General features: G+C 47.1%; 1 protein-coding gene across 4 annotated transcripts in view; it reads left to right on the top strand.

Annotated features, from left to right (window-relative positions):
- Positions 1–22,907, top strand: part of mast1a (microtubule associated serine/threonine kinase 1a) — a 79,043-nt gene extending 56,136 nt beyond the window's left edge. For all 4 annotated transcript variants that reach the window (XM_061829379.1, XM_061829378.1, XM_061829377.1 and 1 more), the window contains 18 exons: positions 1,477–1,609; positions 3,974–4,041; positions 5,114–5,190; positions 5,501–5,709; positions 5,855–5,993; positions 6,809–6,941; positions 7,316–7,481; positions 8,572–8,673; positions 8,763–8,885; positions 8,972–9,081; positions 11,498–11,661; positions 13,593–13,837; positions 13,901–14,149; positions 14,883–15,115; positions 15,341–15,463; positions 16,308–16,444; positions 17,622–17,809; positions 18,607–22,907. In XM_061829379.1, the coding sequence (XP_061685363.1) occupies positions 1,477–1,609; positions 3,974–4,041; positions 5,114–5,190; positions 5,501–5,709; positions 5,855–5,993; positions 6,809–6,941; positions 7,316–7,481; positions 8,572–8,673; positions 8,763–8,885; positions 8,972–9,081; positions 11,498–11,661; positions 13,593–13,837; positions 13,901–14,149; positions 14,883–15,115; positions 15,341–15,463; positions 16,308–16,444; positions 17,622–17,809; positions 18,607–20,276 (4,269 nt within the window). In that variant the 3' untranslated portion in view covers positions 20,277–22,907. The remainder of the gene's footprint in view (positions 1–1,476; positions 1,610–3,973; positions 4,042–5,113; positions 5,191–5,500; positions 5,710–5,854; positions 5,994–6,808; positions 6,942–7,315; positions 7,482–8,571; positions 8,674–8,762; positions 8,886–8,971; positions 9,082–11,497; positions 11,662–13,592; positions 13,838–13,900; positions 14,150–14,882; positions 15,116–15,340; positions 15,464–16,307; positions 16,445–17,621; positions 17,810–18,606) is intronic.
- Positions 22,908–25,172: the final 2,265 nt, after the last annotated feature.

The following is a 25,172-nucleotide window of genomic DNA, read 5'->3' as shown; positions in this document are numbered from 1 at the left end:
GAGGGGAAACAAAATCTAGAAAAATGTCCATTTGGATCAAATTGGACTTTAGTGGAAAATTATTTCATAAAGAATTGATGCGACGTGCAGGTGTATGTTATAGCTGCGAGCTGCTTTTTACAAGGCAGCTGCAATATATTCCGACAGCGTTCGTTTGCTCACAGAGCATCAAAGCCGCCAGGTCGTAGGTCGTGACCTTGGCGTGTTGCATACAGTCAATGAGATCGTGAACGCACCCTGGACAATTAACTGGCGGATGGCCTCGCACGTTTGTCGCTCAACGCTCTCCGCCCGCCTTTAGCTCATCATCCGTTGCCGAGACGACCGCCGGGAAGGGGTCGATGGGGTCGGGTAAGATGCGATTTTTTTTTTTTTTTTCTTTTTCTTCCTTGTGGCCCTTAAGGTTAGCTTAAAAAAGACGGTGATAAAATGTTCCTTTAGCGTTTATGTCGGCGTCGAGGTCCGCTGATCCTTGACGAGAGTGAGTGCTTCATCCTTCCCGCTCTGCTCGTTCTCCTGGTTTTGGTTTGTGTGCGTGAGGAGGGTGAGGAAGGGGGGGTGGGGGGGAGGTGTATGAGAAAAAGCCGGGCGGAAATGATCTACCCCACCTGCGCCGGTTCTGCCTTTTCATCAAAATCACGATGCGATCCCGCAGGAAAAAGTCTTTTCAAGTTTGCCTTGCGTTGATTATTTTGACCATCATTTGTGTGACACTTTTGGAATTGCTTGTTATATGGCATGAAATGAGAAAAGTCGTAAAAGTCACACATTTGGGAGTTAGACATAGCACAGTGGTGTAGTGGTACAGACGCCTGCCTTTGGTACGGGCAGCGTGGGATCGATTCTTGCTCAGTGACTGCGTCGATATCGGCCCTGCGACTGAGTGGCGACCGGTTGAGGGTGTCGTTTGCCCGGAGCTAGCTAGGATAGGATCCAGCTTTCCCGCAACCCTTGTGGGGATAAGCATCTTGGATACTGACATGACATATCGCAATGTTAATCCTGTAAAATGAACTTCTTTGCATGCTTTGAAGCCAAAAATCTGACTGATGATAATGAGTCGACACAAGACGTGACCTCTATGAATAGCAATCGATCCTCTTGTCGTTTCATAATTGGTCGGCCGTCGTATCTTCAAATAGTCCTTTCATTTTTCTTATGGAATATTTTTTTTAGTTGATCTTACACACGGGCTGTGTGTGAGTTGTGTCTTTCACGCCTATATAAATGTGTTAGAAGACGTTATGAGGGCTTGAACGCACAAGGTAGCAAGCAAGGTAGCGTTTTAACACTTAACAGATGAACTCAATCTGTTTTTTTTTTTTTTTATTTCTGTGTGTGCGCTTTTGTTTTTTGTTTTTTTTTTCCCGCCGGCGGGCATTCTGCCGTATTTTGAAGCTTGTCGATGTGTGTGTGTGTGTGTGTGTGTGTGTGTGTGTGTGTGTGTGTGTGTGTGCGCGTGCGCTGACGTAACAGGAATTTAATCCGGAAGAGTTCTACCATCTGTTGGAGGCCGCCGAGGACCACGCCAAGGAGGGCCAGTTGATGAAGGCGGACATCCCTCGATACATCATCAGCCAGCTCGGGCTCACGAGGGACCCCCTGGAAGGTGAGTGGGAGGAAATAGAAAAGAAAAGAAAAACAAAAACATAAAAACTAGACAGTTGGTTCCCACCGAAAAGATTTAGCCTTAATTATTTCTCGTAGACGTCGGCCTGTTCCAAAAGATTAACTCGTATTCTACTAGATTTGTTTCTGAACGTATGAGAAGATTTCATATGTCAGGTGGAGGCTAATAAATAACACATGGGAACACTTTGAACAAAGAAAAACAAAAACTGATATCCACGCTGATTCAAACTAAAATTGGCATGCTGATTCCAAAGTTGCAGTCATTTTCTCCGCGGCGAACGCTCCAGATGGGCAAAATTCCAATAATTAACTGGAGTAAGAGTTGCCAGTTGATCACGGTTGGACTCATCTTCGCACTCGCGTGCATAGCGAAAGCTGGAATAGGAGGAAGACGAACATTTGGGCTGGCTGTTCTCTTAAATTTGTAGCCATAGCGTCCATCCATCCATTTTCTTAGCCGCTTATCCTCACAAGGGTCGCGGGGAGTGCCGGAGCCTATCCCTACTGTGAACAGGCAGGAGGCGGGGTACACTCTGAACTGGTTGCCGGACAATCGCAAGGCACACAGAGACAAAGAGTCGCACTCACAATCCCACCTAGGGGCAATTTAGGGTGTCCAATTAATGTTGCATGTTTTTGGGAGGTGAAAGGAAACCGTGGTGCCAAGAGAAAAGCCATGCAGGCACGGCACATGCAAACTCCACACAGGCGGGTGCGGGATCGAACCCGGGACCTCAGAACTGTGAGGCCAACGCTTTCCACCCGATCTTATGGTTTTTTTAATGCCACAGGTGGTTGCAGTATGTTGTTATTCATTTCATGACAATGACTGGATGAAGGTTCAAGAATCCAATTTGTGGTTAAGTGTGCCCCGTGTACTTGATCGTGTGTTACTGAATTTGAAGGTGCACGATATCGTCTCTGGTGGCTCACCGCTTCCCTACGAGGAGGAGCGGCGTGTTCACAAGAATGCCATTGGCATTCCAGTCTAAATTCCATTTATTTTATGCAGTTTTTTTTGTCTGTGTTTCTAAAGCATTTCAACTTTTCCGTCTTTGCATTTTATTTGTAAGGATTTTTGCATTTTTTTTGAAGAAATCAGCTTCTATAGTTTGAAAACATGACGTGATAAAGGAAAAAACTCAAGATCTGTTTTGGATTTTGGCACCCAAAAAGTAGTTAAAAACAGTAGTTGTTCGAGCCAATTCAACAAAAATTTTCTTCCCCGATGTAAATACTGGCAAATACCCGACTAGCAAAATATAATCAACTCGCGTGCTGACTTGACAGCGTCCCTCCGTCTCCTGATATTATTATTTGTATGATAAAGTCCCGTGAAAAAGTAAGGCCCCCCTGCGCAAATGCTTATATTTTTGCAAAATTCATCAAAGAAATATAAATATCGAGAAATAAAAGTCATTGTTGTTTTAACGGTGAAAAAAAACGTCGAAAGGTACCTGGCCCCGTGTGCAAAAGTATCGGACACCAATTCCGATTGGAAATGCGATTGTTAAGCGCATTCCATTCCTCTCCACGTGGCGTACTAATGAGATATTTTTCCGACGTTCTAGGTGGGACAATATGTGACATCTGGAATTTAAGCTGCCGGAAGCGACGAGCCGGGTAGATGTGCGGCGGCGTCGGCGTCTCTAATTAATCATCGCGACTGCGGCGCCGGCGTCGCCGCCCCCAAACCTTCAATTAACACCTGTCAGACGGGCCGGCTGTTGATTAGCCGACGGGCCGGACGGCCTGGAATGACTCCTTTGTACGTCTCGGAGAAATATTTGCTCTTGCTGAAGATAAGGTGGCTTTTGCAACGCCTGGCGTCGGCGCACGTTTACCAGGCACTTCTCCCACTTTGTTTATCTTGGCGCACAAGAGAGCTTTGTGGGCGCCGGCCGCATCAAACCCAAATTGACACAATTGACGCTCCTCTGTTCCGTCAAATGCTTTGTGGGATCCTTCGTGTGTTGTTTTGTTTGGGTTTTTTTTTTGTGCTGAAACGAAGCATTTCAATAATAATAATCAGCGTGTTCCAGCAGCTGTCAGGCGCGGTACATGCGGTACGAGAACAACGGAAATTAGCGGCTTACTGCTGGCAGGGAGCAGAATGAGTGGGAGGCGGCGCTGAAGGAAATGTGGGAAATTAATAGGAGCTTTTCTTCTTCATGCTGTTTTTTTTTTTTTTCTTACGTGAAACATTAGACTGCGGCGCCCTGAAAGTGAATCATGTTTTGTCCGGGGACGTCTGCGCAGCGATGTGGGACGCCTCCCTCTAGCGCTTCTTTTTTGTTGTGATGCCAAGTTTTCTCGTTAATTATGGTTCTTGCTCCCCCAGATATCGTGAGCCTGGACAGCTACGACAGCGAAGGTCCACACACGCCGGAGACGGACGACTCAGCGGAGGTGCGTGAAACATTAATTCGGGTCGCACGCATTCAAGATGACAAAACATGAGCTGTGACGGACGGCCTTCGCTGTGTACGAGCCGGCAAATGCGCACGCACCTCCACAAAGGCTTTATTTTGGCCACCATCAAATTGTAAATACTTTTTCACTTCACGGGATGAGAATCAGCACCCCCAAATCTGAGACCACGGTACTCGGTCGGAAAAGGGTGGCGTGGCCTCTCCGGGTTGGCGATGAGGTCCTGCCCCAAGTGGGGGACTTGAAGTATCTCGGGGTCTTGTTCACGCGTGAGGGAAGAATCGACAGACGGATCGGTGCAGCGTCTGCAGCGATGCGGACTTTGTACCGGTTCGTTGTGGTAAAAAGGGAGCTCAGTCGAAAGGCGAAGCTCTCAATTTCCCAGTCCATCTACGTTCCTCCCCTCACCTGCGGGCACGAGCTGTAGGTCGGGACCGAAGGAACAAGATCCCGGACACAAGCGGCCCAGATGAGTTTCCTCCGCAGGGTGACCGGGCTCTCCCTTGGAGAACGGGTGAGAAGCTCGGTCGTCCTGGAGGGGCTCAGTGTCGAGCCGCTGCTCCTCCGCATCGAGAGGATCCAGATGAGGTGGCTGGGGCATCTGATTCGGACGCCTCGCTGGTGAGGTGTTCCGGGCACGTCCCACCGGAAAGAGACCCCGAGGACGACCCAGGAAGAGAATTTGTGTCTACCTCCGGAAGAGCTAGAAGAAGTGGCTGGGGAAAGGGAAGTCTGGCTATCCCTGCTGGAAGCCTCTTCCCCTGTGACCAGACCTGTAAAAAAGGGGTAGAAAATGGATGGATGGATGGATGGATATGCAGATTGCCACCAAAATGTAAGAAAAAGCGTTCATCTTTGGCTCATCCCCCACCCATCTCCAATGTTCCACGGAAATGCGTGCAGTACTTTTTACACAATGCAACCCAACAGTGATGCAAACATGCTCTCCTTTTGAGCGGGTGCGGGGAGGGGCAGTACAGTATTGATTGTCATGAACCGTCAATGGCAGTGAAAGTGTTTGACGCGCATCACGTCTTGCCTCTGTTGCCAGGGTAAAGGGAGAGCCATCAAGCCACCGAGTGAGGAGGACTTTCAGAACATCAAACTAATCAGCAACGGCGCATACGGGTAAGGCACTCCGCTGCAGTACTTGACTCGGGTCGGAATACTGCGTCTGAACTGCTTGTGTTAGCTTTACTGGGTGGTGATCACGGGCGACAGGTAGCCCGTCACGACCTCATAAAGAGCCTCCCGGCCGGTTCTAAAAATAGCATGGAACATTGTGATTTCCTTGGTCATGTGAAAAATGTGAGCACTTGCGGAGATGTGCTGCACGTTAATATTTGTCTGTTCCATCACTGGCTCATTTGAAATCAGCCCCTCGGCTGAAAGTTCTACCGTCCTAAATTTGCCGTTGTCAACCTTGTGGTCCTCCCAGGGCCGTGTACCTGGTCCGCCACAGGGAGACCCGACAGCGCTTCGCCATGAAGAAGATCAACAAGCAGAACCTGATCCTGAGGAACCAGATCCAGCAGGCCTTCGTCGAGAGAGACATCCTCACCTTTGCCGAGAACCCCTTTGTGGTTTCCATGTTTTGTTCCTTTGAAACGCGAAGGCACTTGTGCATGGTGCTGGAGTACGTGGAGGGTAAGATTCAGATCAACTTTGCGAAATATTTTTCAACGTGAGATCTTTATCTCGGGTTAATCTGCTCTCGGGGGGGTGTTTATGGTGTCAAACTGAGCAATGAAGTACTATTCGACGCTTGTGGTATGACTGCGTACGTGTGCAGGTGGTGACTGCGCCACCTTGTTGAAGAACATCGGCGCGCTCCCCGTGGAGCTGGCCAGGATGTACTTTGCCGAGACCGTTCTGGCGCTGGAGTACCTGCACAACTATGGCATCGTTCACCGGGACCTGAAACCGGACAAGTCAGTCCTCAGTCTTTACGCTTTTTTGAAATGTGCTCATGAAACATGAGAATTAAAGAGATCGAAATTACCGAATGTGAGGTTAAACCAGCGGTTCTCAACTGGTTTATGCCAGAAAAACATCATTTGATTTGCATTCCGTGTTTTTTTTTTTATTTGAAATCTGAGTAAAACTGCAGCAGTCTTGATTTGTAGCAATCATCCTTTCGTGGACGAGGCCAGCTTGATATGTACGTTTTTGTATTTTGTTCTCTCCGTGGGTTTTTTTTTCCGGGCACTCCGGTTTCCTCCCGCATCCCAAAAACCTGCAACATGAATTGGACACTCTAAATTGCCCCTAGGTGTGGTTGTGAGTGCGATTTCTGTCTCGATGTACCCTGCGATCGGCAGTTCAAGGTGTGCCCCGCCTCCTGCCCGATGATAGCTGGGATTGGCTCCAGCACTCCTGGGCCCTTGTGAGGATAAGCAGCTCAGAAGATGGAGGGTTGGATGGATCTGGATTGGAGAAAAAAATAGCACAATGAGTTCAAGTATCTATTTTATATTATACAATCCCTAAAAGAAAAAAAAAAAAAATTGGATACTTGAAAAATGTGAATGTCATTCAGGAGAGCGCAGACCTCGGCCAAGGCCAAACAATCTGATTTGGATCAGCCACAATCCACCGACGGCACGAAATGTCAGAAGGATATTAACAAAAGCGGAGAAATTCTCTCTCGTTCTTTCACTCGCTCTCTCTCTCTCTCTCTCTCATATATTTATACCGAGTGTGTGACAGCAATATCCGGATGGCGCTTTTGTCACTTCTGTTGCAGTCTATTGATCACCTCCATGGGCCACATCAAGCTGACCGACTTCGGTCTGTCCAAAATGGGCCTGATGAGCCTCACCACCAATTTGTACGAAGGACACATCGAGAAAGACGCCAGAGAGTTCCTGGACAAGCAGGTAGGCGGCCGCTTTCCTCCGGCTCGCCTTCACCGGCGGGACGACGAGGCGAAACGAGTTCAAATTGTTCATCGGGACGTTTGATTGATGCACGGGCGAATTGCAATCAAAAGAGTCGTTCCGTCATTTGCAGCGGCGCGTCCCACCCTGCCGATTCTTCCCGCCAAGTCATCCATCTTCACGAGCCAGTGAAGCGTCTTTGTGGCAATCCCATTATCGTTATTGTTTATGCGCTTTATAAAAGGCTGTTGGCGCGATCAGTCAGTCTGATGCACGAGTCCCGCTCGCCACTCTGTTCGCTTTCTGTGCAGGAATTTAAACGAGGCAGATTTTGTACTCGTACTATTCCTTTGTTTGCGTGTTTTTCCCCCGAGGTGTGCGGCACCCCGGAGTACATCGCGCCCGAAGTGATCCTCCGTCAGGGCTACGGGAAACCTGTGGACTGGTGGGCGATGGGCATCATCCTCTACGAGTTCCTCGTGGGCTGCGTGCCCTTCTTTGGAGACACTCCTGAGGAGCTTTTTGGGCAGGTCATCACTGGTGAGGAGACGCCGCTCACGCCATTGGTGATCGGGGGCGGGGTGGGAGTGGGGGCAATCGGAAAATTCTTTATTTGCTAACTTTACAAACAATGTCTCTTGGTTCTTTTACGCATTTCGGCAGATGTACTGAGATGGAGACGATTCTGTGCACGCTATTTGCGCGGGATCCGGACTTGGACAAATTGCGACTAGCCAAACACATCAGATAATGAAGTAACAATTACAATTGTATTGAAAACAATGTCTTTGTTAAAGCCCCTAAATTCTTGAATTGGGTAAATTAGTGCCACCAGGATTTGGAGTTGAAATGCCACAGAAAACACAATTTGAATTTGAAATGTGTAGTGATCACATTTTCAATACCTGTATTTCTGTGTAACTTTTCATTTTCTTTTGGCATCAATTCGCTGTCTGAAATTCACCGTCTGTGCCACCAGGCAGGGTTACTTCAGGTCAGAACCGAACAGCCGTCCAATCGCAGTTACGCTTTCTTAGTCACGTGACGTCACATACTAAGAAAGCGCAACTGGATTGGCCGGCTGGCTGGTTCTGACCTGAAGTAACCCTGCCTGGTGGCACAGACGGTGAATTTCAGACAGCGAATTGAATTGTTAACATTAAAAAGTTACACTGAAATACAACTATTGAAAATGTGATCACGTTACATTTCAAATTCAAATCCTGGTGGCACATATTAATTCCATACTGCTCACAAATCGGCAAAAAAAAAATGGTTATTTCGAACCCTTGTATCTCAATGCACGCTGGCAATTTTTCATGTTCAAATTTGTTTAAAAAGCGTGTTTTTAGTCAGTTGAAATATGTTCGAAGCGTGCAAAACGGGTACAGCTGAATTTAGTTTTATATATGTTTTTTCTGTATTGTAGATTTTCACCTCTCTGCGCTGTAATTGGAACGCCCTCAGCGGTCGAGTGCGTACCGTCATTGAAAAATAAAAAAAAAAGAAAAAAGAAAGAAAGAAACATCTTTCCAGCAAAAATCTCAGCAGGGGTTTGACACGTGGGCCTTTCCTGCCATTTCTGTTGCTATTTAACGGAGTCTCCGTTGCACTTTTGTCGTCCCGCCAGACGATATGGTTTGGCCCGATGGCGACGACGCCTTGCCCGAGGAGGCGCAAGGGCTCATCTCCGCCCTGCTGCAGACCAACCCTCTCATGAGGCTGGGCACAGGTGCCGAACTCTTGCAGCAGCAGCAGCAGCAGCTCCTCCAGCTGTTGCGGGTTGACTCACGGACGTTGGCGCTTGTGTGTGTTTGCCAGGCGGAGCGTTTGAAGTGAAGGAGCACCCGTTCTTCACGGAGCTGGACTGGAACAGTTTGCTGCGGCAGAAAGCCGAGTTCGTCCCTCACCTGGAGTCGGAGGAGGACACCAGCTACTTTGATAGTACGCCGCGTCTACATTGGGTCGTGCAGCGGTTCGGTGACACGTTCGAGTGACGCCTCATCTATTTTGCATCTCATCTGTGCCAGCGCGCTCCGACCGTTACCACCACATCAACACGTACGACGGGGACGACACCAACGACGACGAGCCGGTGGAGATCAGGCAGTTTTCCTCCTGCTCCCCTCGATTCAGCAAGGTTGGAATCTGCCATTTATCTCTCTGAGCTTGTCCCTCGGTGCCGGTTTTGATTCTGATGCTCCTCCCCGCCGTGCTGCCTCCACCTTGTCACGCTCGCTCAGCCCTCAAGCGTGATTACATGAAAATGATCATGGTTGCAAACTCCAAATTAGTTTCCTCTTATTGATTGTTAAAATTCGTGACGTGAGTCTAATTTCACTGATCGAAAGCCCTTCTTTTTATTTTGATTTTACAAAACACTCCTTACTGCAAGAACTATAATTGTTGCATGACATATTGTTTACACATTGGCTTGGTTTGTCACTGTAAGTAATTAGTTCACGGTTAAGTTGGGTGGTGCAATTAAAAAAATAAACATGGTATTACTTATTGTTGCAGTTTTATCATAATCTTAATATGCGGACTCAAACACGTATTCGTAAAATATAAATCACGAGCAGTTGTACTTCATGACTACTGTATTTTGCAATGAAAATACTCATTTTCTTCCATTTTCGTAGCGATGTGATTCGATCTGAACAAATATTCTTCGACACCCTAAAATAAAGAGTAAAACTTTGGTAGGAAATGCGCAAAAGTGAAATTTTCAATCAGTCCTCTTAAATTCTACAGCAACTTAAGACGTTTTTGTCTTGAGAAATTCAAGTAAGTGCCCACTGACAACCTGATCGGCTTCCAAACGCAGAACGTTTTCTGGACCCTGCCAGCAATATATTCCGGCTGTCGACACGGCTCGGCTGCCGCGTCTTCAGCTCTTCCTTGTTGTTACCATGGCGAACAGATGAAGTCCCTTCCATCTCTTCCTCTCGGTGTTTCTGCGGCAGGTAATATCAGCCGTATGCGTGCTCAGATGCTCGGTCAGCACTGGGTTTATTAGTCTTATTCCTCAGGTGGCATTTTTTGCAACTTTTCGCGTGCGTTTTGTGTTGTGAAAGGCACATTGGTTTTTCCTTTTTATGGTTGCATCAACTTTTGGCATGTTGCGCAGTCGGGCATTTTAGTATCGTCGGTAGTGCAAGTGCCAAATGTTGTTTCGTATGTTCAAGTAGCTGTTTTTAACACTCAAACTTGAAAACAATAACATTTGTGAACATCTGTTCCGTCCGTGTTCCTGCCATAGTTATTGTTCAAGTTTTGCATTTTCATTGGAATCTTGCTGTATGTCTAACTTTTTTAATGATGAAGTCTTATGATGGGTTTTGTTTGACAGACGCTTACCTTCCAGGATTCTAATCAAACAATACAGTCAGAGCATTAAGATATGGATCAGAATCAGCTTTATTGGCCGAGTGTGCTTTTCTCCGGAAGATAGTGCTGATGTGATTCTGATTCTAATCAAACAATATACCGTAATTTCTGGACTATAAGCCGCACGCAGTACATTTTTAAAAGGAAAAAAACATTTTGTACATTCATATGCAGCACCTGTCTATAAGCCGCATGTGCCCACATTAAAACATGAGGTATTTACAAAGAAAGATGGTACACAGGGAGAGTTTTGAAAGTTTTGATAATATACCTTAGCTTTCCTTTCCAAACAGTGCCTGTGACGCGGCAGTAACACAGCAGCAATGCAGTAGTAACACAGCACTAATAGGGCTGGGTAAAAAAAACATACCGGTAGAAGTCCCTGGCACGCGGCACCAACACGGTTCAGGCCACCTGCTTTTATTACCTCTGAAATATTTCTCCAGTTCCGTTTCCGCTGCCGTTTCCAGCGTCTCACCATCGATTCATTTATGCCAAGTTTCCATGCAGCAGCTTCCTGTTTTCTTCGTTATCGGCCAGCTCGATTGCTTTTAACTTGAAAGCTGCGTCGTGTGCATTTCCTCTTTTTCCATGACGAGGGTCTCTTTGTGCTAATTTCATTCGTGCACAAAGCGCGAAGTTCCATTAAACTTGCGTCCTCCTCGACACATACATTCCACCTGTCTCACTCTTTTCTGCTTTCTGCTCGAGAGTCCCTGACGGCCGGAAAAAAAAAAAATGCATAAATTAGCCGCACCGTTGTATAAGCCGCAGCGTTGAAAGCGTGGCTTGTAGACCGGAAATTACGGTAGTCAGAGGATTAAATATGCACGTATTGAGAAACAGTTTAGCAGGCAAGTAAAAGTTTGGAAACCCATTTTTTTTTTTTTTCTTTTGTCACATTGTTGTACATTTTCACCTCTGTCCCGGATAGCAATAACCATTGAACGGGTTTAAACGTCACTTTATCTAACTTGGCCGACATCTGCAACAATTTGGGCTCAACTGCTTTTGGCTTTTCAGTATCACGTGATCTTGGGACGACTTTAGCAAGCACTTCTTGGCTCTCCAGAAGCCCACGAAGCGTCTCCGATACTTTTGTTCCATTTTAATCCATGGCGTGTTCCGTGTGGCCTTATTGTCTATGTGTTGTGCGTCCGGCTCAGGTGTACAGCAGCATGGAGCATCTCTCCCAACTGGAGCAGAAAGCGTCCTCGTCCGTGTCCCGTCGGGAGCACAAGGGCGCGAGGGACGACAAGGTGACCAAGAGAGAGAGTCTGGGGAGCTTCAGCGTGAGGGACAAGAGTTGGAGGACTGGATCTCCCGAAATGTAAGACGAAAGCTGCGGACACTCGTCGACGCTTCCTGGCTGACTGCCGCACGTTTTTACCTTTTCTTTTGTGAAAGCTGCGAGCGAGTTAACAGAAAGACCTGCGTAAGGAACCCGATGTGTCCCTGAAGTGGTCGTTTCTTTTCTGGAACGTGTTCAGTCGCCCAAATCTTTGAACCTGTCTTCCTAACAATCCACATTGTACTTGTTAAAAAGGATGATTGCGGGTGGATCGTATCCACAGAACTGCGAGTGCTTCAATCAAACATGATCATAGGCAGACGCGGTCGCTCGGCCTCTCGTCCTTAGAAAATCTGAGCGACTTCTCACCGCCGCAGGGTTTCCATTTTTAGGCCGACCACATAAAAAATGCAAGCTGATCCCGGGAGTTATTAAACGTCATTTTGCAGCCAGCGCCGCGATATCTCAGCTCGTCACGCTGCCGCTGCCTGCTGGTTTTAAGCATTCGCGATAAGAGTACACGTGCGGCCGAATGAGTTTGCAATTAGATCCCACCACTCCGTTTGGGTCCTTAAAGCAAAAAAATTCGAAGGAAATGAATCATTCATACATTCTGAATCAAACCAAGATTGAGCACATTGATAAGACACCTTATTTTATTACCTTCCATATTGGAACTTCCATTTACATGGCAGGTATCGGGGTCATCTCTCCAGTTTTAACTTCAGCTCTCACATCCGAGGAAAATGCGGGTATTCTTAAAGCAGATTTTGCCTGAATGGTTACCTGGGCCAGAAGCGATTGCAATCTTAACAATATGGAGTGAGAATGATACAACCGCCAGTCACAGCGTAACGACTAGTTAGGTACAGCGTTTTAGTTGATCAAACGCTAGCTTCGAAGCTTGCGCGGCAGTAAAATTTGAACAAGTCATGTAAAACGGTTTGTTTCACTAATCGTAACAAAGACCTCATTTCCATAACAATCTTCATTTGTATTTTAATTTTTACAGAGAAATATCTAACCCTCATTCAACATTATTTCTCCTGTTAAGGTCTTGCAGGCTCATGTTGTTAAACATATATATGTACATTTCCTTTAAAAAAAAAAAAAAAAAGTGCTGTTGAAGTGTTGAGAGGAATAAAAATGCCTCAACGGAAAGTTGCAACATTTCAGTTCTACAAAGGAGAACTACGGCTGCACTAAAAATAAAAAATCATACCGTAAATACCGGCCTACAGAGCGCAGCTGCTTTGTAAAGGAAATACCATTTGGTACGCACATACGCCACAGCTGTGTAAAAGCCGCAAGTGCCCACATTCAAGCCCACATTAAAACACGAGATATTTACACAGAAAGACGGTACACAGAGTTTAACGCTAGCACTAGCGCCACGCTAACGCTAGCATCATGCTAGCACTAACGCTAACATGGCCGATAAATGTCACTTCCTCGGCACATATATTCCACCGGTCTCTTTCCTACCTTTTCCACTCGAGTGCCCCCTTTCAGATGTTAGGAAAAAAATGCACAAATTAGCCGCATCACCGCATAAACCGCAGGGTTGAAAGCGTGTACAAAAAGTTGCATTTTGTAGGCCGGAAATTACGGCACTATAGGTAATGAATATGACCAAAAGTAGAATACAATTCAAATAACGTGGTTAATTAATTATGAGTAATGACCTCAATTTATCAGTTAAAATTGTGAACATTGTTGTTTTTCTCCCGACTGTTTTGCCGTTGTCATTTTGGCCTTTAATTCTCCATTGTAAAAAAAAAAATAATAATAATAAATTCAACAACCAAAAATCATTTTAAGTATTTGTTCCGAGCTAAAATCGTTTCCCGGTTAAGACACCAAAGTCATTTCCTTGAGAACGTGATGTTGTAGGGTCGCAAAGCCATCCCGGCGACTGACGCCGACTTCTTTCCTTTTTCCCGTGTGCCGCGTTCCCGCGTTGGGCGCAGGAAGCGCCTTTCCTGCTCTGAGTCGCTCTACATGGACGGCGACGCCAGCCCTCCTCTCGGCGCGCGGCGCCGCTTCTCGGCGCTGATGGACACGCATCGCTTTGCCTCCCCCATCGAGGGCGAACCCGAATTTGCGTCCAGGCCGACGCCCATCAGGGTCCGGGGGACCTCCCTGGACGGGACCGGTGTCCCCTCAATACACCACATCGAGCCCAGGAGCAGTTTGAAAGAGCTGAATGGCGCAGGTGAGCGCTTAAAAAAGTCTCCGCCAGCGCATTTTCCAATCCTGTCAACTTGACTCTTTCCAGACAAGTCGCCCAAGCAAGGAGAGACGCCCGGAGTGGTGAGCGTCAACACGTTAGCTCCGGCGGCAGTCGCGCGAGACGTGATGACGCCTCTGTACGACCCGCTCGGGGCTCGGGCCGCCAACGACCTGGTCCTCAGGAGGGCGCGTCACTCGCATTTGTCCGGCGACGGCGAGAAACGTAACTCCAGAGCTGGCAACAAGGTCATCAAATCCGCCTCGGCGACAGCGCTGTCCGTCATCATACCGTCTGGTGAGGATGGCGGCAGAACAGAAGCGGGGGGTGTGCTTTCTCTCTTGCACCCGAAAGCAACCGTTTAATTGGGTCTCTTGAGCGCAACGGCTTGAAGATGCACCCACTGAGGAATCTGCATTGGTTTCACTCACAATCTGCTGCAGTGGATTATAAAATTAGTATTTAGTAGATCAACAACAACAAAAATAATACAGAAAACCAACTGCCAACCTTACACTAGGATGGTTCACAAAACTTTGACACCGCGGTACTGGATTCAAGAAGCCGTTGTAACATTATGCCAAGTTTGAGCATTGAGTTCAGTGATTCTTTTCGTGGACCAGCAGTGCGAGCCCGTCTACCACGAGGGGTAATCACTGCTGTATGAATTCAAAATAACAAAGTAAGAAAATGACTGCGTGTGTCACCACCAAATATTTGGAGTCTTTCACTTGATGGAATCGTGGTTACGTGGAATTTTACGCTTGATGGGGGTTTGCGCTTAAGCAGAGACGACCCAAATGCTTCAAAGTCTGCAAGCTTTGATTTTAAAATGTGAACAGCTAACACTTCAACATGGAGCCAATTGAACAATTGCAAATTAGATGGGGGAGGGAAAAATTGTAGCTTTATGAACGTTACAGTTATCGGCGTCCAGCCACTATGAGAGGAAATCCGCTCCCCGGTCTACTGTATGTCCAAAGGAGCCTTTGCGAGCTAACGCAGCGGCCTTCGTCTCTGCCTCTTCCAGTGGAGCAGCATGGCGGTTTCTCTCCATTGGCCAGTCCCATGTCGCCCCACTCGTTCTCGTCCAATCCCTCATCCCGCGACTCTTCGCCCAGTCGGGACTTCTTCCCGACAGTCAGTGTGCTGCGCTCGCCCATCACCATCCATCGCTCGGGAAAGAAATACGGCTTCACCCTGAGGGCCATCAGGGTGTACATCGGCGACAGCGACATCTACAGTGTGCATCATATAGTCTGGGTGAGAAACCCGTCATTGCACTGCTTCAATATGTCATCCGTATTCAATTACGTCATACAAACCATTTTTCATACCTCATTTACTAATGACCTGACCATCAAGTTGAAAAACCAAATGTGGCCCACCCTTGTTTGATCTCATTAAAATCCCACAAAATCGATCCAGATAATCCCCGGGATGTGTTCAAAGTGTTTATTTTCGCAAGTGAGGATTCCTTATTGTCAGCATGTGGAGGAAGGCGGCCCGGCCCAGGAAGCCGGCCTGTGCGCGGGCGACCTCATCACCCATGTGAACGGTGAGCCGGTCCACGGTCTGGTCCACACTGAGGTGGTCGAGCTCATCCTCAAGGTAGGGAAACATTTACAGTCATTCCACTACTCACGAAGTTCATTTGTCCCACGAGTCGTTATGGAATGTGAATTTTTCACATGTGGAAGCGCTTTTTACATGTACATAGCCTAATCCGTTCCGAGCCCCACGCCAAAAATTAAGCATTCAAAGTGCATAACGTAAAGAATTATCAAAATTATATTCATTTACCTTTGGCGTTGGGCGACTGTGAAGAGAAGGGTGAGTGACAAGCAAAAGGCATCGTGGGGTACGGAGGAGGAGGCAACGTTTGACAGCTGAGAGAAAACATACGTACAAATGGATGCACATGCACAAAATAACTCCACTAAAGTTTCTTGGGGGGGGGCTTATGGTGAAGAAAGATTAATAAAATTACAAAACACGTAAAAAAGTTGTATTTTACCAATAAGCGCTCGCGGGATTCTGCGACAGTCGAGTGTCCAAGGGAAATGAAAAGCATCATGGGTAAAAAGTGACGTCTAACCTATTCATTGGCCAGGAAGATGCTACGGCGATAGCCAATGGGAGAGCAGCTCCATCGCGCCACAAAAACCAAGATACAGGATGTTTACATTCGGTGGAATTTGGGGGCTACGAATCCAGCGCCTTTTCTTTTCCTTTTGTATCCTGAATTTTCCTTTGTAAGTAGAAACAATATTTTTCCGAGGAGGCGTTTCGTAACCTGAATTTAGGGTTAACTAGAGGTACCACTTTATCGACATAGGTTTATGTTGATTATATTTCCTGAACATGTCGACGTTTATAGCTCATGTAATTTAATCGATTTGGGGATTTTGAAGCGCGAGCGCATAAAACGTTATCATGGCTGTGACCCACGCAGAGCGGCAACAAGGTGACAGTGACGACCACGCCGTTCGAGAACACCTCCATCAAAGTGGGTCCGGCCCGCAAGGCCAGTTATAAGTGCAAGATGGCGCGGAGACACAAGAGGACCTTGGGCAAAGACGGCCAGGACAGGTACGAGCCAACGGGTCTTTAAGTATTTGGACAGTTCTGGCCTGTGTATTTAATCTTTCACCGTGGTTGATTCAATGTCTGAAATACTTGACCAAGTGAACATTTCAGCTACTGCGCGGATCCCCTACAAGAGTTCTATACATGATTGGGCTCACTTTTAATGCAGGCGAAAAGAAGTCAATATGTTTGCAATTAGAAGTACTACCTTAATTCCCGGCCTACAAAGTGCACCCGATTGTAAGCCTCACCCAGTACATTTGTAAAGGAAATACCATTTGGTACATACATACGCCGCAGCTGTGTAAAAAGACGCAAGTGCCCACATTGAAACACGAGATATTTACAAAGAAAGACGGTACACGGAGAGTTTAACGCTAGCGCCACTAACGCCGCTGTGCTAACGTTAGCGCCGCCGCTAACAGGACCGGTTTAAAAAAAAAAAAAAAAACATACTGGTAAAAATCACTGTAAAAATGACACTAAAACGCTAGCACAGGGCTGACAGGGCCAGACCGGTAAAAGTCACTTCCTCGGCACGTATATTCAATCTCACTCTTACTTTTTCCACTTGAGTGCCCCCTTGCGGCCGTTAGAAAAAATACACAAAATAGCCGCATCGCCGCATAAACCGCAGGGTTGAAAGCGTGTAAAAAAAAGTCGGGGGCTTATAGGCCGGAAATTACGGTACTTGATATTCTGAATTCTGCACCACTGTAAAGTCCCATAATAGTCAAAGATGAGCAATATTATTTTTGTGATGAAGGTACTTTTATTTTGTCCATACAAGCGTTTTTTTTAATTAACGTGTACTTCATAAAGACTTATGTGTCTCAATTTATACTGTAATTCTTCTTTCCTTCTCTTATTTAACTCACAGTCAAACAGTGTAAACAATGGTAGTACTTAAAGTGCAATGCAGTAATATGATAATACCGCCGTTGATTGATTGTTTTTTTTTTTTTTTTGCTCTGTGCGTGCTGCTGTTTTTCAGCCCGAAGATTCGTGAATCTCGCTTATTAAACGACGCGTGTTCAGTCTCAAAATTGAATTGCATGCCAGCGAGTGGCAACGGCGAATGACTGAATATGCTCCGTGTCACGTTTTTTTTTTTTTTTGTTTGTTTTTTTTGTAGTTGTGTTTGACAAATGTTCTGGATTTCCCCCCATTCACGGCGCAGTAAGAAGCGAAGCTCGCTGTTCCGCAAGATCACCAAGCAGTCCAACCTCCTGCACACCAGCCGCAGTCTGTCCTCTTTGAATCGCTCGCTGTCCTCCAGCGAGAGTCTTCCCGGCTCGCCCACGCACAGCCTCTCTGCCCGTTCCCCGACTCAAGGTTACCGCTCCTCTGCTGAGACGTCGTACCTGGGTACGTCAGCGCAACCGCAAGTCCGGTCCACCCCGTCGTCAGGTCGCAGTTCACAATTTGCAGATTTTTTTACCTTCTTTTTTCCATGAAAAGATTCTTTGCTCACCCAAAATCTCATTGGCCCAACTTACAAGCTTTTCATGATATTAACTGCCGTTCGAATATATATTTTTTTCACATTGACTTGCAGGTGCAAACTGTATTTGGTGCCAATAAACTCCATTAAATTCACTCCAAAATAAACATCAGCCTTTTTTTTTGAACAATTTTTGAAAAAAAGAGACTTTTTGTTGCCAACTCCAGCTGAAGTTTAGTGTCAAACTCAGCAAAACAAAGGCAGGTGCACGTGCCACCCACCGCTTTGCATCAAAACGTTGCCTCAATGCAAAACGCCATTGGCACGCTAACGGTTAGCACTGCGAATCGCGATGGATATTTGAACACAAAAGGGGGACCAACACATGTAGACAGACAATATACCAATACTCATGCTTGTTCTTGATGACAGCATCTTACTGAGTCACTTGCAGTTGTAGTAGAAATTCATTTAGATCTGCATGGCTGTAGTATGATACTGTCGTTAAGGCAGCTTGTTTGCCTTTTTCTGTGATCACATCATTTGTAAGCCATTTATTTTTTTCTTAGAGTAATGCTATAGGATGATTTCGGCTCTACTATATTGCATTATGTTACATTTAGGGAATTAGCAAGATTGGAAATGGGCCAATTACTGTATTTTTGCTATTCGTATTGGGGGGCTGGTCTTCTGATGCATCCTGACGATTTTGTCTTCGTAGGTGCGTCATCGCAAAGCAGCTCCCCAGCATCCAGCACTCCAAACTCGCCCGCCCCCTCCCAGCACATGAGGCCCAGCTCCCTCCACGGCCTGTCCCCGAAACTGCACCGCCAGTACCGCTCTGCCCGTTGCAAGTCTGCCGGCAACATCCCCTTGTCCCCGCTGGCCCACACCCCGTCCCCCACCCAGTCCTCGCCCCCTCCCTTGCCGGGTCACATCGTAGGAAGTTCCAACACCACCCAGTCCTTCCCCGTCAAGCTCCACTCGTCACCCCCGGTGGTCCGTCCGAGGCCGAAGAGCGCCGAGCCCCCTCGCTCGCCGCTTCTGAAGCGCGTGCAGTCGGCCGAGAAGCTGGGCTCGCCTCTGACGCAGTCCGGCGCGACGGGGGGACTCGGGGGTCCGCTGAGGAAGCACAGCCTCGAAGTGCAGCATTCCGAGTACCGCAAGGACGCCTTCCTGTGCGAACTGGGCCTCCAGAGTCTGCTGGAGACAGACGGCGAGAGCTTGCCCCCGAATCCTCCGCCGCTGCCGTGCTCCTCGTCCTCCGCGGGCCCGGAGACCCGCGCCCTGAAGCCCGCCAGGAGATTAGGCAGGCAAGAGTCGCCGCTCAGCAGGGAGACGCTGCTGGCTGGCAGAGAAAGGGAAGAGAAGGAGAGGGGACGGGAGAGAGAGAGGGAGACCGCCAGCGAGTCGGTCCAGGAGAGGTTGAGCCGCGTCGAAGCGGCGGCGCTCCAGACATCCTTGGCGAGGAGACGTCAAGCGGAGCCCCCCAACTCGAGACCGACCGGAGAAACCGCGACTGCGGCTACAAGCAACGCCGCCAAAACAGCTGAAGGTGTGGATGGCCACAAGGGGGCTGAGAAGATCATCCAGCGCCCGACCCCCAAGCAACTGGACCTCAAGGCGGCCAAAAGTATGCTGTTCGGTTGTAAATCGCCTCAAGAGAACCTCGGAGGAGGTGCCAGGGAACCAAAGCAGGGGGTCAACGCTAATAATTCTCCGTGTTTGAGGAAGAACTCGGCCGCTACTCCTGACAAAGTCGTCAGCACGTCACTGATCGGGAGTCCGTTGGCTTTGCGGAAAGCCTTTAAACCCTCAGCGATGGGGGACAGCCTGAGAAAAGCCGAGAGCAGTGACTCAAGGACTTCGGACCTGAGCTCCAAGAGCCCCAAACTGCCGGCTCGGATCCTCGCTCCCGCGGTCCCCCCGCACGGGCCGCAACTGAGCCTGGGCAAAGTCAGGCAGGGTCTGGGGCCCGTCAACTGCTATCGGGGAACCCTGGACTGGGAGGACAAATGTCGGCTGGAGGTTCTCGAGGAGCATTCGCCGTCCCCTTCGCCGTCCCCGACCGCGGTCACCCCGTCCCTCTGCGGCCCGTCGCTATGTAAGTCGCGGCCCGTCTCCCCCGGCGACAAGACCAGCTTCGTCAGCCAGCTGACCACCGTGGCCAAGAACGTGCTGGGCCCGATCAAGCTGGGCTCCCAGGAAGGCTCCAGGAGCAAAGAGCAGCAGACCAGAACGGCGGACGAGAAGCAGCCCGCCGGGGCCGGAAGGAGCGACCCCCCGGGACTGGGGGTCCGGGGCCTCGTGGCCGCGGTGACGCAAAGCCCCGCGACTTCGTCCCAAGAGAAGCCGACCCAACCAAAATGCGGAACTGAATCCACAAACTGAAATGCCTTCGTTGGATGAACAATGCAACGCCAGTCAAGCACTTCAAACGTTGTACATTCCAATTTTAGAGCTTATCAAATCTTATTTATTGATTCCAATCATGGACCGCCTCTTCCTCCGAGCAGGATGAGAACAATCCACTATAAAGGTGCATTCACTTTTGATTATTTTAATAAGAAGATTCTTAAAGTATTGTGGAAGACTTTATCAGATGTCTATATGTGTGAGTCCACGTGGATGCATGTCCTGTGGTATGTTCTGTACGCGTAAACTAGCTAGAAGAAGGTGGGAAAAGTGCTTTAGTCATCCAAACTGTGAAGACCGTTTTTGGCCGAAATCGCGCCGCAAGGTTTGCTTTCGACAACGAGCACGAGATCAGCGACGAGACGCCGGCTCCCGTTTATCCTGCCTGTTATTCCAACCCGGCGCCGTCGGAACGTGTCTATCATTGGCGGTTCTGGCGCCGACGGAGCTGAAGCTCGGCGCTTCTCTCCTCCTCGCAGGAGGCCCCCGCCGCTGCCGGGTCGGCGTTTGAATCTGGAGCCCCGCGCCGTGTTGAAACGCGTTCGCCTCAAAGCGGGCCTAGTCGTGAGTCGCCAGTGACGAGCAACTGGAACTAAAACGATCGGTCGCCCGTTACATTCACTGGGTTTCGTTTGTTCCCGCCGAGTAAAAACTAATCGCTTACGATTGCGTTTGCGGGCGCGCTTACGATGCTGTCGCCGATCGGGACCGCACTCGCGCACGCTTGACCTCCGAGCTGTAGATTGCTTGACTCGCAATCGTGAGCACGATTACGCCATCAGGTCCAGGACGAACTTTGCGTCTTTTTGGACCCAAACACGGCCAAATGTGATTTGTGATGTGCTTGAACTCCGGACTACGATTTCGTCTAAATCAGGGGAACAGTGTGGAAATTATTACAAGAGGGTCCTGCCACCTTTGAAGGGACCCGGGCGTAATGGGGGTCAGGAGGCTGGACTCGGTTGGTACGTGCCGTTGACAAGACGCAGATAAAATGTCTGCGGTTCGCCTCAAGTGTGTCTTTTTGCATTTTTAAAGTTATCGCTCTCGGCGAAGCGAGCCGCCGTGAGGCTAAAAATCCAAACAAACCCGTCGGAGATCGCTGTCGGATCTGCCGTGTCAAAAAGACGAGTCCTCATATTTAGCCACCTGACTGTTATTTCCCCCCCGTGGCAAATATGCCGCAGCCTGAAAGAGTTCAGGACGGTTCGAGTGCGGACCAAACGCGGCCGGGACACCGCAACGCCGTACGGGAGAAGTCGACCCGGTGTGAGCGCGTACACGGGCGCCGTCCGTTTTGATCGTCGGTGACGTTCTCCCTCCCGCCAGTTATCAACTTGAATAATCATATAAAACCATACTGGGGCAACACGGACAAAAGAAATCATGGAACCGCCTGAGTCCAAATTTGATAAGAACTTGCAATTTTACTCTGAGAAATATATGAATTTTGACAAAAATAAGGGTTTTCATTTTATTTGATCAATTTTTTAAACAAATATTGTATGACATAATACAACACGTGCATTACGTATTGTATTATGATTTTGGGAGAGACATTTCGTTTCTCTTGTAAGGGGCTTGAGGGGTTTGTTACTAAAGTGTAAAAAAACATAATAAGGCAGGCAGTCGACCCGCCACACTGCCGCAGCCATTTTTCTTTAGGTTATGGCAAATGTTTGTCACATGACTCCCGTAGGCCAATAGGAGACGAGTGTGACACATAACCATTAACTTAACTATAGAGCTCGTGCACCTACGTCATCAAATCACGTGACTTTTGTTTACGTCGCCATATTGACGGTCAAGTTAAGCGTTGCTAAATGCTAACTCGGTTGGAGACGACACGGAAATATGTCTTATAGCGCGACGCCCAGAGTCTTGTCCGATACCGTCAGACATTTAGAAGGTGGAAATAAACGACGGTACGTGGAAAAATGAGACCGACTCGCCATAGAGGACCCGTATTTAATGCCGAAGTCGACGTTTTCGCCGATAAGAAATTGGACCGTTAATTCGCTTCCGCTTGTCTTGGACAACTGGATCTACACACGGATCTGGTGAGGAAGTCGTCGAGATTTACACGGACAAGTTTGAAAGTCTGGACGCATACGAATACTTTGTTGCTGGATTTGTTCTCATCGGGAATTAATCCCACATACTGACGGTTTTGACGGCTCGTTGAATGCGGAAGCGTGTTCGGCCACACGTTAACCTTTACCGGAATCCATTGATCTTTTCAGACAGTTTTCAATACAAATACCAATATTTCAATAAATGAGCCCTGGTTTTACACAAACTGACATTCATTAACAATGATTGGAAAAAAGAAAAAAAAAACGAGGACGGAGTCGACTCCACGGAATGTACACGGAAGCGATTGCGGCCACAAGTTAACATCCGTAAACCTCTCTGCGACAGACGGTTTATTTTCTTTTATTTAATACGCATTGTTCTTAAATGAGCCAACGTGTCATTATAAATACTTTTTGGTAATTTGAGATTGATGAAAATTATTCCTACCTGAAATGAAGCGATCGGTACACAAGCGCGTCTATATTTTGGTCGGGCATCATCCTTCCCGTTTAAGTGCCAAAATCCATCGATATTTTCTGGTCTTTTCAGATGGTATTCTATAGAATTACCTCTTTATATATATATATATATATATATATATATATATATATATTATATATATATATATATATATTATATATATATATATGTGTGTGTATTTGTATCGTCTGACATGACAACCAACAGCACAACGGGTCTCGGGTACTGTAAATATTCTCCTCCGGTTCGACGTCTCCCACAATGTCGAGCAGGTCTGTTTGACCTTCAACATGGCGCCGGGAAAACGGCGACGTCACGTGCACGAGCTCTATGTAACACACCTCCAACGTGAGAAACGGGCTGCTCGGACTGTTGCATTTACGTTTGTATGGGAATAACGACATATCCACACTAAAAGTAAAAATGACTCCATTCTCGTTACTTCACACGTAAGTCTTAATTTTACCGGTCGTTTGAAAATAAGACGAAAAATGCACCATGTTGCATTGTTGCGGTGTGGCATCATGAAACGATGACATACTGGATATCCTTCGGGGCGAGTTATCAATACTTCAGTGTACAGTTCGGCACATCCGATCCACTATTTGCGCAACCTCGTAGATGCGCAGACGACGGGCACAAATGTGTTGATTTGAGCCCGAACGGGGCGAGAAGAGAAAGCAGGCCGCTGTGGATGCAGCAGAAGGAAATGTTTCCCAAAAAAAAACAAAAGGGCTCAGCGGATAACAAAGGGAGGGATGTGTATCAAATAAGAGCGGGATTCTATATAATACGAGATATTGTGGTTTTAAGGTAACCGAAATCAGACGATTACATGTTGCTGTACAGTGTTTAATGTCAATCAGAACAACGATCGCATCCATCTCCATGTACGTCATCACAGTAGCTAGCAGGTGTACTTTATGCAAAACCGTGCGTGTGATAAGTAGGACGAAATGATGATCTCACTTAGGGTGTGCGGCGCAACCTTTATTGCCGCGCAGCTGCTTATCTCAGTTTCATTTCAAAACTCACGGGAATTTTTTTGTGTTGTTTTTGTTTTTTTCCAAACGACAACATTTGCGGTCCGTCTATGAAAGGGGAAGTTTCATTTGCGTAGAAAACCAAAACGTGGAGGGCACATGAAGGTTAAAGGTCACTGGGCCATCATACATACAAAACATTTGATGTCTTATCAAATGATTTCACACCGATGTTTGATTGCGTGATCCACAAATTGTACAATTCTATTTTTATTCCCTCTCTATAAATAAATCAATACAGTCAATGCAGTACTGGGCGGGGTTGAAGGAGTTCATGCAGTTTGTGTTTGAGTGGTACTGCGCTGCCCCCTGGTGGTTCCAACACCAAATTTACTGAAACGTGCAATAAGGAACCGCAAACCGAACAAATCCGAGGATCACTTCCTGTATGTTGTGACGTCGATAGCTGCAGTCTGGTTTACTTAATATGAATTTTTACATGTTAAATGATCAACTATTAGCAGTGTTGAACTAAAAAAAAACAAAAAAAAACAAATCTGTTTATTACGTTTCCCGTGTTTATGTGATAATTTCCCTTTATGGGCAAACAACCTGGATCAATTTATATGTTGACATCGTTTGAGTCCCTGGGAGTAAAACTGATTGAAAAATGTTTTACTGCTTATTATCACGTTCAGGCCTTTTTGCGACACTGTAGTGTTGCCGCTCGTGTTACACATTTGAGACTGCAGAGTTTATTTGAATGCACTTTATTTCAAAATATAACGTTACGTGCGTTACCCTGAGGAAAACCGGCATGTTTGAGTTCGACGATTTTAATGACAACATTCCACTTTTATATGTTCACCGATGATGTATTTATTTGTAAACTTGATTTTCATTTTTGTTTGTGATAGAGACCTCAAGTGCAGTGAGTGGAATAAAAATGTGGACAGTTGTTTCCCGAACTGGCAATCGTGTTAATTGGTCGTCTTCACCACAGTTAGCACATTTGACAGCTGGAAGATTCAATGTAATATAATAAATACACAAAGAAAACATCAACAAAAATATGGAAGCTCAAGTTATTCATGTGATTCTCAAGACTGTGGCACGAGATACATGGAAGAGTCACTGAAAGCTCAAACTGCATCATGTTCCACTGGCTTGATTATTATTATTATTATTTTATCATTTGTGTGAATATAATCTAGTACAGTGCATAGAAGTACAGAATGTATATAGGTAACATTTTTATTTAACATTTATCCAATACATCATAATAGAAAAACGATGTGTCACTTTTATTATAGTTGTGAAATATAAGTGCGGT

The sequence above is a fragment of the Syngnathoides biaculeatus genome, chromosome 9, assembly GCF_019802595.1.
Source record: "Syngnathoides biaculeatus isolate LvHL_M chromosome 9, ASM1980259v1, whole genome shotgun sequence".
Taxonomy (NCBI): Eukaryota; Metazoa; Chordata; class Actinopteri; order Syngnathiformes; family Syngnathidae; genus Syngnathoides; species Syngnathoides biaculeatus.
The sequence above is the reverse complement of the archived record's forward strand: the minus strand, read 5'-3'. Positions and strand labels throughout refer to the sequence as shown.